This window comes from Podarcis raffonei, chromosome 12, assembly GCF_027172205.1.
Source record: "Podarcis raffonei isolate rPodRaf1 chromosome 12, rPodRaf1.pri, whole genome shotgun sequence".
NCBI lineage: Eukaryota > Metazoa > Chordata > Lepidosauria > Squamata > Lacertidae > Podarcis > Podarcis raffonei.
The window spans coordinates 53,660,848-53,673,242 of NC_070613.1; the positions used below are offsets into that span (position 1 = coordinate 53,660,848).

General features: G+C 44.6%; 1 protein-coding gene across 4 annotated transcripts in view; it reads left to right on the forward strand.

Moving 5' to 3' along the window:
- The window catches only part of BMPER (BMP binding endothelial regulator), a 177,140-nt gene that overhangs the window by 101,306 nt on the left and 63,439 nt on the right, over nt 1–12,395 (forward strand). For all 4 annotated transcript variants that reach the window (XM_053409549.1, XM_053409547.1, XM_053409548.1 and 1 more), the window contains one exon: nt 1,977–2,081. In XM_053409549.1, the coding sequence (XP_053265524.1) occupies nt 1,977–2,081 (105 nt within the window). The remainder of the gene's footprint in view (nt 1–1,976; nt 2,082–12,395) is intronic.

Below are 12,395 nucleotides of genomic sequence, written 5' to 3' on the forward strand. Positions count from 1 at the left end.
GTTGGTGCTTACACACAGAAAAACCATTGTGCCACCAGCCAATTGTCTCTTTCTTACATGCATTCTTTATTATACACACACACACACACACACACGACTCCTTGTGATTATCATATTGACTTGTACTCAAAAGAGCTACTTCATGTGCATACAAAGGATTGATTTTTTTCTTTAAACCCAAGTGCCCAAGCCATACACTGCTTTTGAAACACACCTCAGTTTCAGAATAGGCATTTGAAGTCTGGGGTTCCAGAAACTCGTGTCTAAAAACCACTTCCAGGTGCAGAAAATTCAGATCTTGGGATCCAGACTAGTATTCCACAGAACAAAATATCAGAATTATAACAGCAGACAATGACTGTCCAGCCTCTTACAGTGGCATAGTCAATGTGCACAATCATTCTTATTTCCTAAGGCTGTATTCACTTTCTAGGGAGAGAGGCCTATGGAGCATAATAAGACTTATTTCTAAGTAAATATGTATAGGGTTGAACTATTATACAGTTAGTTGTCTCTGTTTCTTGTAGTTCCATAGACATTGTGTTTTGTGGAAAATAGCCTTTATTTTGTTTTGCCTTTAATACTTGCTTTGGTCTGTTGAGATGTGTTAATAATTATTTTTTTCCATATGTCCCCTACTTCTTGGTTTATTGCCTCAGTTTTCAAAACTGGGATTATAAACTGAGCAATCTGAGGGGGGTCATTTTAAAGCCAAGAAAGGCGTCGTAGAGTTCAGAAAAGTGTAAAATCGGATTATTTTCTGATCCACACATTAGTCTAAAGAGTGCAGATGAGGTCAGCTCACATCAGAATTCCGATAAATTGAATTCCTCAAGTGTCTCTCTTCTTCATATTATTAAAATATTATGTAGAGTAGCAGAGGGAGAAAAATGATTCATGGGAAATAGTTGACTGGGAAATGGTCTTCTGAAAGCCACAAATAAAGTGAATGAGTACTTTGCAAGAGAACTTGAGAAATCCCAGAGGACTGTGTCCTGTGTCAGGTACTCAGTCATTATCTTGAGACAGATTACCCACAGTGCACCCTGCTCTCACCTGTGGCTCATAGAAGCTGTCAGCATTTGATAATAAACAAACAAATAAATAAATAAATAAATGGGTTCCTCTCACATTTTTATTGTATTCTGCACCACACTGATCCACAGCACTCTGTTACTACCTGCCCCACCTTCATTTCCTTCCAATAAATCGAAGGCTTCTGTAAGTTGGATAGAAAAGGAACAGTGGCTGGACCTCTGATGGGTAAAATAATGCTTTAAGAACTGTATTTGGCCCAAGCAGTCCATAAGGAAGGAAGCCAGGGCATTTCTGAAGCAGCACTTTGGAGTCACAGAGCTCTGTACCTGCTCAAATTCTTGGGTAATTTTTGTTCTCTATCTGTTATAAGCATTTTCAGATGTTTAGTGGATCAGATGTCTGCCTTTGCACTGTAAGTAATCCAAATCTGAATTCAGTATTAAGTACATTCCTGGGCTGAAGGAGAACGATGCCACATCTGGGAATAAATTTTCAGTGTCCTGACATCTTTATCAAATACTTTCACGCGCGGTAACTTAAACATGCCAATCACAGTGGCTATGTTGAATCAAATTTTTATAATTATGTCATCCCAAATGAGATGTTCATGATACTGTGTGATCACAACCCGAATGTTTTTCAGGAGAAAAGGCAACTAATCAGGATGTTGCTAGAAAATTCTGACACGTCTTCATTAAGCGTACAGTAAAACTCCTCTATCTGGAAGGATCAGAGTGAAAAACCATCCCTGATGAGCTTCCATCCTTAATCCAACTGGGTGGAGATGGACATCTCAGAAGTGATTTAGACTAAACAATGACATAACTCCCCAACAGGGAGAGAGTTGCTTTTTCCTTGTATAACAGGATGATGCATTACTGGAACTGCTTCCTTCTGCTGCCCCAGCTGATGGCTGTATCATGTTCTCCCTCCTGCAGGATGGAGAGATGTGGTCCTCCGTTAACTGCACCATCTGTGCTTGTGTGAAAGGCAAGACTGAGTGTCGCAAGAAGCAGTGCATTCCAGTCAGCAGCTGCCCTCATGTGAGTGTGTGTCCTTTTCCTCCTGTTTATAAATTGATAGAGCTTTTCAGTAGAAACTTTGGCAGGCTTGGTTTACGCAGACTTGGGAAAAGGAGAACCAGAATGAGACTCCAAGTCCTGGGGCAGAGTGAAATATTCAGAACAGGACAGCACGTTTCCCCCTGTTTCTTCTGCTCTCCTCCAGACATTTCTTTCTGATTCAGTGACTTCTAATCCCAGTTTTACATCAACTGGTGCTCTTTCCTTTCATGCCTGGTATATATATAACTTTCTCGCTTTACGTGCCTTCATTGGGTGTCTTGTGCCATAGGCATGGTGATTTGCTTAATAAGTATCTGTTTAAAATGTTTGGAGCTGGCTAAATTTACTTACTTGGAAGTATGCCCTAGTATTTCAGTGGAATTTGCTGGCATGCAAGTGTGCTAAGGATTTCAGTGTACACTGCTAAGCTGCTCCTATAGGTGGGTGTAGGTAAAGAAAGTGGTAAATACATTTGCATAGTCTTTATATAGGGTTAGTAGACAAATTTGGCGTTGCTGTTGACTGTCCCACAAACTGATGTCCTCAGCTTTGCATTCATCTGTGTTTGCAAGGAGAAAGTAGCACATTGGGAGCCAGTGTGGTGTAGTGGTTATGAGCGGTGGACTCGTAATCTGGTGAACCGGGTTCGATTCCCTGTTCCTCCACATGCAGCTGCTGGGTGACCTTGGGCCAGCCACACTTCTTTGAAGTCTCTCAGCCCCACTCACCTCACAGAGTGTTTGTTATGGGGGAGGAAGGGAAAGGAGATTGTTAGCCGCTTTGAGACTCCTTAGGGTAGTGATAAAGCGGGATTTCAAATCCAAACTCTTCTTCTTCTTCTTCATTTGCCCACAGTTGTGTGGCAAATGCTGATACTGTATAAAATATAATTAGAACACTTCCACAAACAAAACAGCAAAAACGTAATTCAGTGCTGCCTGCAATTGCTTCCTTCTGTTAAAGAGATTTCTTGAGAGATTTTAGAGAGTTTTAGAGATCCCAGAGCTGCAGCAACTATCTGCAGATGTGTACATGTGAGTTTCAGGGTACCTCTACTCTGTGAAGATGAGCAAGTGTGAGCCTAAGCACATTTGTGCATCGAGAATGTGGTACTTAACTATGGTCTTGCCATGTAGATGTTACTGAAGCAGGGTAATGAAATCCTGCTAGATTAGAATCACTTCAGAAACGTCTCAAAAGCACCTTACCTGGTACCCCTCCCAGAGGGAATTACAAAAGGGAAAGTATATTACTTTGTACCTCTAACACTCTTGGGAACTCCGTTATACTTCAGTGTCCACGGTTATCTGCTTGTGTCTCGTGTATCTTATTCTGTGCTCAAGAAAGCGAGGCGTGGTCTTACAAAAAATAATGGATAGGCTGTTTCACAGTATTTTCAGAGAGAGTTCTTTAGAGCCATGAATCGTAAAAGCATCATGTCATCAGCCATAATGGACTTCATCATCTGAAGTAGCCTCATATTACTTCCCAACAAAAAAAAATCACTTCCTGTTGATTTTGAGTTAAGGCTGATTAAGTAATCTAATACTAATCTTTATGTTTTGAGAGATGGGGGATGAAGCTATAACATTACATTTGAATGCATTTCATGAATGTGGAAAAAATGAAAATGAGAGGCTAATTTTATGCAGAATCAGTTGGCGCTGTGGTTCATAATGAATGTGTTACTAGTAATTTCACAATGCACATGCCAATGATAATGTTCATTGCACAAGGCAGTTTCAGACACTGTGTTTTGCTGCCATTCTACCCTGGTCCTGTCGATTCACCAGAATTAAAAGTTGGCAAGTCTTCATTATTCTAGACAGGTTTCCCAGGGGAAACTGAGATGGGTGTTTGATGGATGTCAAGTTACCTGCTTGCCTGTTTGGTAGCAATGTGACTGTGTAGTGTTAACAATTGGGACCTGCAACAATAGAAAACATTGCAGTGTGGATTGCTCCTCTTCAAAGATCCAGCCAGCCAACCATACTCTCTTGCACGAGACTCCATTCTATATCCCCTCCCCTCTGATTTTCTAGTCTCTCCTGATGATGATCCCTTTTGTGCATGGATGGTGCTATTTTGGCTACATACAGAGCACTGAAAATGATGATAGCTCCATTAACCTTGCTGAGATTTTTCTTTAAAAGTGTTGAGAAACAACACGTGTCTGTTAATATGTCTCCTAATTTTGGTACAACCTGTAATTTTTCTGAGTACCCCACCCCCTTTTTCCTGGATTAATAATGACTCGATTAGGCCTTCTGTATCCCGATGATGGTTGTGGAGAAGGGCCTTGGTAGAGTGGCAGACCACATGCCTTGCATGTAGATAGTTCAAGCTCAATAACTGGAATCTCCAATTAGAAATGGAACATCGTCTGTCAGAAGCCCAGAGAACTGCTGCCAGTCTATGTAGGAAATACACATTGTAAGGCAGCTTCCAATGTTCATTGGGCCATTGGATGCACTGGGGTCCAGAGGACTTTGAGCCCGTTGTCTGTATAGGGGCCCAACTCTGCTCTGTGCTATTTTGGTAGCTAGAGTCAGGGGTCATCCAGTGTACATGCCAGAAAGGGGGAGTGTGCAAGGAGCACTTGGAAACTCCCACACTTGTCCAAGATGAACAGAAGCCCCCCCAGGCCTAGACCCCTTTTTGGACTCTGTGAGGAAGGCATGATCCATGTTAGGAGAGGAACAGCAAAAGTGGAAGCCCCTGGAGTTATGGGCCCAGTGATTTGATATCTGAAGGGGCCCTGGGACCTGCTGGAAGGCTGAGCCATTTCAGCCTCTTTCTGGACCCACTGTGGATAACCAGGCTGGTAGCCAGATGTCTGATACGGACCTGAAAACAGGTTACCAAAATCCTATCCATCGTCCTTTGCATTCAGCGGCAACTCAAGGCTTAGTTTGTGTTGTATGGCAATCTTTGGAGAGATTTATTCTGTGGATACATTTTGAGCCTACGAATTTGGGCTTCGGATTTACTCTGGGGCCTGTGTCCCATGCCTAACGTGGACAGTATTGAATTTTTTCATACACATCTGCTATTCTTACAAACAGAAAGAAAAGTTGCTGGTCGTACTCCAGTGCCAAATGAGGTACAAAACAACAGCAGCTGCTGCTGTTGCACAATGGAACACCACCACCAAGAAAGAAAGAAAGAAAGAAAGAAAGAAAGAAAGAAAGAAAGAAACCCTAATTAGTTCTGTCTTTTCAAAAGAATACGAAAAATAAAAGGATAGCGCTTGATATAAAACTGAAACTCTCATAAAATGAGGGGAAGAATAAAATATCCTACAAAATTCATAGATTCTCAAATGTGGTCTGCTTATAAATATTCATGGGCAAAATTGGAATTGCATCTCATAGGCTGCTCCTAAGGGAGCCTTCAGTGCTAACGAACTCTAGCAGCACATGTTAGTAATAATGGGCTTCCTTATTCGACAAGACAAAAACAGACTCCTGTGCCAGCATGGTGGCTCAGGTAACCAGCCATAGCAGGTTGGCTGGCATACCCTAATTTTGCTTGAATTCCTTCCACTTGCAGCTTCCTTGATGGCTGCAGCCCTTTTATGAAAACACTGAGGTAAGACTATCCAGTGCAACGGAGAGGCATTTTTTCAGCTACGTACCTCCCAGCCGTGCTAGTCTAGTTTGCCCAGTTAAAACCTTCCCGTGCGGATACGGTGATTGGAAGGGGGGGAGTGCGTTGTAGCACCCCCGTTAAAAGGACATGAAGGTGATTTATTACAACAGGTGCTTTATACTGAAGGAAGCAACTCGGCAAAATGACAGCACCTTGGCTGCTTTTCTTGGGCACCAGATTGTGAGTTGGTGTCAGCACTATGTAGTCGTTATATTCCTACTTTTATAATAGCTTTCCCATTGTCTGCTTTTCCTTCAGGGTGGTGCCTCCACAACAAACTTGCGGAGTAGGTTGCGCTGAGAGAGCGGATGACTTAAGATCCAAGGTCACCAGACTTTATGGTTGAGTTGTGATAAGACCAGCCCTCTAGCTGCTATATCACAGTGGCTTTGAAGGCAGGTTTTTAATATGAAAGGTTTCAAAACCAAGGCTGGAAAATAAGTAACATGGTAATGTAGAAGGATGTGCTTGTGAGCATGTGCAGAATGTATTTCATCCTTACAACTCGGCACACTAGAGGTAATTACAGTGATGTGCTGTGTGCTGAGCTGGTCGTCTTCCAAGTGAAGAGGAGAATTTGCAAGTATTTGATTAGAAATCCAGGGAGGGATGTGGATAATTAAAATATTCTGCACCGCTTAGAAGAACAACATAAGGATGACCAAGGGGTTATGTGCTTAGGTGCAAAGGTAAGGCTTCCAGTCAGAGATCAGCCTGGCATATCTTAGTGCTGTATTTGACCTTTACCAGCTTTTGCTACTTGGGACCTTGATGCTTGAAGGATCGTCTCTTCCCACACCTGTTCCTTGAGGTTAGCATCCGACGCCCTTTCTGCAATTGCCTCTGCCAAATCAGGCCTCATGGTGGATGACTGTGTGGGAAAAGTCCCCCTCAGTGAGGTCCACTTGCCGCCAATTGTAATGTCTTTTCAGCAGCAGGCAAATATTTCTCTGTTCCTCCAGGCTTTTTAATTTAAGTGGTGGTTTAGGGCAGTTTTAGCTCTGTCAATTTTTATTGCTCTGCTTTGTGTTTTTAATTGATTTAATACCGAGGGGATATGTTCCTCCACTCTCTGTTTTAAAAGTGGTCTTTTTGATACTATAATTATGTTTTATTTGATACATTTTATAGTAGTTTTATTGTAATTGGTTTTTCTTTTATTTAAAACAAGGTTCTTTTCCATCTTGTATGCTATCCACAAAACTTCTGTTATAGGGCAGCCCATCTAAAGTGTGTGTGTATAAAGAAATTGTCCCATCTAAGGAAATTGGGAGTGGCTGGAACATAGCTGCATTTCCAGGTTCAATTCCTAACATCTCCAGTTGACAGGATCAGACAGTAGCTATAAAGAGAGAAATATCTCTTTCTTTCTTTCTTTCTTTCTTTCTTTCTTTCTTTCTTTCTTTCTTTCTCTCTCTCTCTCTCTCTCTCTCTCTCTCTCTCTCGACTGCAGATGCCTCCTTCATGTGCCACATAAACTATAGTTAATGGCTAACCCTGGTTGTGTCCTTCTGGATTGCTTCATTCCTTCCCACTTGTGCGTGGAGAAAAGAGACCATGCTCTCTGGCTTTGTATTATGCCCAAATCAAGGGTTCTGTTTTGTGTAAAGGTAAAGGGACCCCTGACCATTAGGTCCAGTCGTGGCCGACTCTGGGGTTGCGGCGCTCATCTTGCTTTACTGGCTGAGGGAGCCGGCGTACAGCTTCCGAGTCATGTGGCCAGCATGACCTAAGCCACTTCTGGCGAACCAGAGCAGCACACGGAAATGTCGTTTACCTTCCCGCCGAAGCGGTACCTATTTATCTACTTGCACTTTGATGTACTTTTGAACTGCTAGGTTGGCAGGAGCAGGGACCGAGCAATGGGAGCTCACCCTGTCACTGGGATTCGAACTGCCAACCTTCTGATCAGCAAGTCCTAGGCTCTGTGGTTTGTATAGTTCTCAGCAAACCACAATATATAGCCAGTGGTTGTTCTTGACTTACTGATGATGACTTGTTGGAGCAAAACAAATTGCAACCTCAGGTTTGGACTTCATGCACAGCCATCTAGCCACCAAAGGTTGACTTCTTAATTAGATTCGTTGGCTGGGATCCAAAGATCAGCACAACTACTGGTAGTTCCATGCACCCAGAGGGGCTTTGGCCTTTTGTTGCTTAAGCCACATGGAGAATCACTTGTAAAAACCAAGGTAGTTTTGAGAAGCCTTTTTAGGTATGGTGTAAGGAGCCTGCTTTATAAAGAAAAAAACTCAAAAATCCCACTGGACCTGCCCAAGCCCCCGGAGACACACAAAGGAGCACTTTAAATCTTCTCCATTCGAGCTAATTCCAATGAAATTAATTAAGCTACTTTTTTAATAAAGATTTTTACTGGAGCTTAAAAAAAAAAAAAAACAACCCACCATGCCACATGTGTGGGTTTTTTTTTAATTTTAGCCACTGCTACTCCTGCCAGAAGTTGTTACAAAGGTTTGGCCTCTTCAGCATATCAAGTAAAGAACTGAGCCTTGTCTTTATTCAAAACGCAGGAATAATTTACAGATTCAGATGAGATTAAAATGGCATTTGACTCTCCACTAAGCCAGGAGTACAGGAAAACATATTCTGTCCTCAAAACATACCCCGAAACTGCAAGCAACAGAGCCCCGTTTACTGTATTTTTCGCACCATAGGACGCACTTTTTCCCCTTCAAAAATGAAGGGGGAATGTGTGTGCGTCCTATGGAGCGAAGACAGCATAGCCCCGCGACCCTCTGCTGGCTGGAGAGGTGACGCGGGGCTATGGCAGGAGCCTCTGTAGCCGCGTGCCACCTCTCCAGCCGGGAGAGCGCGCTTGGGGCTAAAGAAGCCCCGCTTACCCTCTCCCAGCTGGAGAGGTGACACGCAGCTATTCTCTCCAGCCGGGAGAGCGCGCGCGGGGCTAAAGAAGCCCCGCTTACCCTCTCCCGGCTGGAGAGGTGACACGCAGCTATTGCAGCAGCCGCTTTAGCCGCGCGCCATCTCTCCAGCCGGGAGAGCGTGCGCGGGGCTAAAGAAGCCCCCCGCGACTCTCTCCCGGCTGGAGAGGTGACACGCAGCTATGGCAGGAGCCTCTATAGCCGCGCGCCACCTCTCCAGCTGGGAGAGCACGCGCGGGGTTAAAGAAGCCCCCCGCGACTCTCTCCCAGCTGGAGAGGTGACAAGCAGCTATGGCAGGAGCCTCTATAGCCGTGCGCCACCTCTCCAGCTGGGAGAGCGCGCGTGGGGCTAAAGAAGCCCCCAGCGACCCTCTCCCGGCTGGAGAGGTGACACACAGCTATTGCAGCAGCCTCTATAGCCCTGCGCCACCTCTCCAGCTGGTGGTGGGCTTCCCCCCGCCAGCCCCAAAGAGCAGGTCGAAAGGAACCTGAAGCCTGGAGAGTGAGAGGGGTCGGTGCGCACCAACCCCTCTCGCTCTCCAGGCTTCCAAGGTAGCCGCCTGAAGGCGTCTGAACGCACCTTAAACGGCACCTTGTTTTAGAGCGGGAAAACAAGAGGGGGGAAATTCTCCCCCTCTCTGTGCAGCGCCGCCTGCCGCTTCGCTGAAGGGGCGCTGGGCAGAGAGGGTGAGAATTTTTTTTTCTTGTTCTCCCCCCTCTAAAACAAGGTGCGTCCTATTGTTCGGTGCGTCCTATGGTGCGAAAAATACGGTACTCACAATTTTAAAGCACATTTATCTTGTCAAAGAATTCTGGGCACTGTAGTTTTTTCAGGGTTGGCTGGGAATTGTAATTCTGTGAAGGGTAAACTACCTTGCCCAGAATTCTTTGAGGGGGGAAATGTGCTTCAAATGTGCTTTAAAGGTATAGTGTGTTCACAGCCTCTGGTGATGGAGTTAGGTTCTTTCCCCCACTTTCTGGAAGTCTAAAACATCAGTTTTTAAAAGACATTATAGGCAAATTGGATCCAGGAAGTGACTTAGCTTCAATTAAGGTGGTCAAGTTCCATCTGTTTCACTATAAGCACTGACACAGAATCCAGACCACACAAAAAGAAATGATACGACTCAGGTTTGTTAGTTTTTAAAAAAATAAAAGCGAAGGAAATGCTCACGAGGCTTCCATTCAACAATTGGAAGCAATTGCTACAAGACTTTTTCTACAACAGGGGATATCGTTACCATTCAAAAATGGCTGCCTGGAACCAAAACTCCAATTTGTGGTTCGAGGACCCGATCCCCGCGTAGTGGAATGAAAACACACGGACACGTGATATAAGGTTAATGGGCAAGAAAAGGCCACAACTTTATTGATTACAGCAAGTGAAAAGGTATTGGCTTAGGCATTGGATCACGTCAGTTGACTCCACCCACTCGGAGAGGGGTGAGTCAAAAAGGGGGGTCTATTCACCAGTAGGTGGAGCCTGTTGATGCTAATCCAACTATAAGCTCTCCCCTATGTCACCGAGGATCGTGCCATGGCCCCCCGCCAGACAGGCATCAGACAGAATACACGACCGCCGGATACCCAAAAATTGAAGGCGTAGGCGATGGCCACACCTAGCCCTTCCACACCAGAGGCAAACTCAAAGTCGCCCCGCTCCAAGTTGCGGAGGCGCCGGGGGGAAAGAACAGGGCACCGAAGCAAACGAAAGCTCAGTCACCCACTCACAACACACACAGTGGCGAAGTCAGAGTCGCGGATAGTTTCACCCACTCCCAGCTCACACACACGGTGGCGAATCCAATTTCGCCCTGCTCAGGAAGGTAAAGATTAGCTGGCGCTGCTGCAGCAGAGCGCGAGGAAGTACACGCACTCACCCCTCACACAAAGTGACAAACTCCAAGTCGCACAGAAAGGAAACGGAAAAGAATTGTTGGCACTAGTGGGGGGGGGGGCGGAGGATAGAGTAAACGTGGGCAAACAAAGATAAAGTAAGCCAGTACTCCAATATCACCGAAATAAGCTCGAATAAGAATAAAACAGCCAGCCAATAAGCGAAGCAAAATACGCGGCACCTGCACGATCTCCCCGACTCTAAGCCTCGGAAATACTTCCCTGGCTCCTGCAGCAAAGAGGACGATCCTGTTGACTCGCAACGGGACGGCAAAAAGTGAGGCCACGTGGCTGGCGCAGCAGCAAGTTAAGCTGTCGTCCACGCCCCCTCCAAGGCACCTGGTTGGGCGCTTGCCCGTGGGTGTGGTGTGCCAGCCAGGTGAGTGGGTGGCAAGGGGCTAATGCCCCCTGCTTGAGGCGGAGCTCGGCTCCTGCCCACAACCCCTCCCCTCTTTGCAGGAGGAGAGTCTTTCTCTCCTTCAGTCCCCTATGCTTGCAGAAATTGGCTGGTGACCCCATGTGGCAAAATACCTGCATTAAAAAGTCTTCGTACGTGTCTGAGTGAGTCTCCCTCTCGCTCTATGATCTTTCCCTTCTTTCTCCAATATCCTAATCATCAAATTTCAATACCCCCCATTGTTCTTTAGACCTCCCCACACTTCTTTTCGACTTCCAAATTCTTCCAACTCTCCATGGCCTTTCTTATTGCAGTTCAAATTTCAACCTGTCAGCGTTGGATCATGGCGCAATTTGCAATTTCCACCCTTTGCTCTATTTTTACCTGCAAGCATAAGGCACACAACACTCTGCATAGCCTTACAGCTAGAGCTTTGCTTGTGGAAAAAGCTTTGTTTATATCACACCAGGTTGACCAGGTCTTCACTACTATTCTTCTATAGGTATTCTTCTATAGGTATCACAAAGCACTGACCCACTATATTAAGAGTGTGCAAGCCAGCTCCAAATAGACTTTCTTTACCTGCTACTTTCTTCAAAACGCTTGAAGTGCTCAATAGACCTCAAGACACCTTCAACCTGTCCTGACTTGGTGGTGGCTGGAGGAAGTTCTGGAACATTCTTGCTACTGATGCTAATTTTGCTTCTTTTAAGTGACAATCATAGAGTATGTTTTAGATAAGCACCAATAGTCAATGTGCCTCTTTGGGCTGTCTGCCTTTCCCTTTACCATTTTTCTTTGCGAAAGTGTTTAACTTTGCTTTTCTTCTGTGTTACCTTGAAGCCTGTGTAAATTGTTCACTATTTAAATGCTGAATGCTAAAGAAACATGTGTCAATGCAACTAATATGCCCCTAATATGTATGGTATATAATAATCTGAATATACTTCATTGAGTATTTTTGAATTATTATTATTTTTAATACTAACCAAGTTTATTTTTGCTTCTACTACCCCAATATGGGAGCCACTATAGTCTTAGCTGATGCTATGAGCATGATGTTAACTGACATTATGAAAACAATAGAACCATAGAATTGTAGATTTGGAAATGAAAATGAGGATCATCTAGTGCACCCCCCCAAAAAAAGTGCAGGAATAGACATGACCTTTGAGAAAGCAAAAAATAGATAAATTGTGTTTTTAAAATGGATAGTGTAATTTGTGAATTTGGGCCCATTGTGCCAAAAATCAGATGAAGTCACACCAAACTCATGTTTTGGTCTGTCAACTTGATTCGTAGCGGCACCTGGCATCCAAATGTCGGTCAGGACCCCCACCTTGGGAACCCTTGTCCTGAGTTTGGTAACAATATCTTGAGTGGCAGTTGAACCTTTGGGTGAAGTCATGCCAAAGTTACATTTCAGTCTGCCATCTTGATTCAAAATGG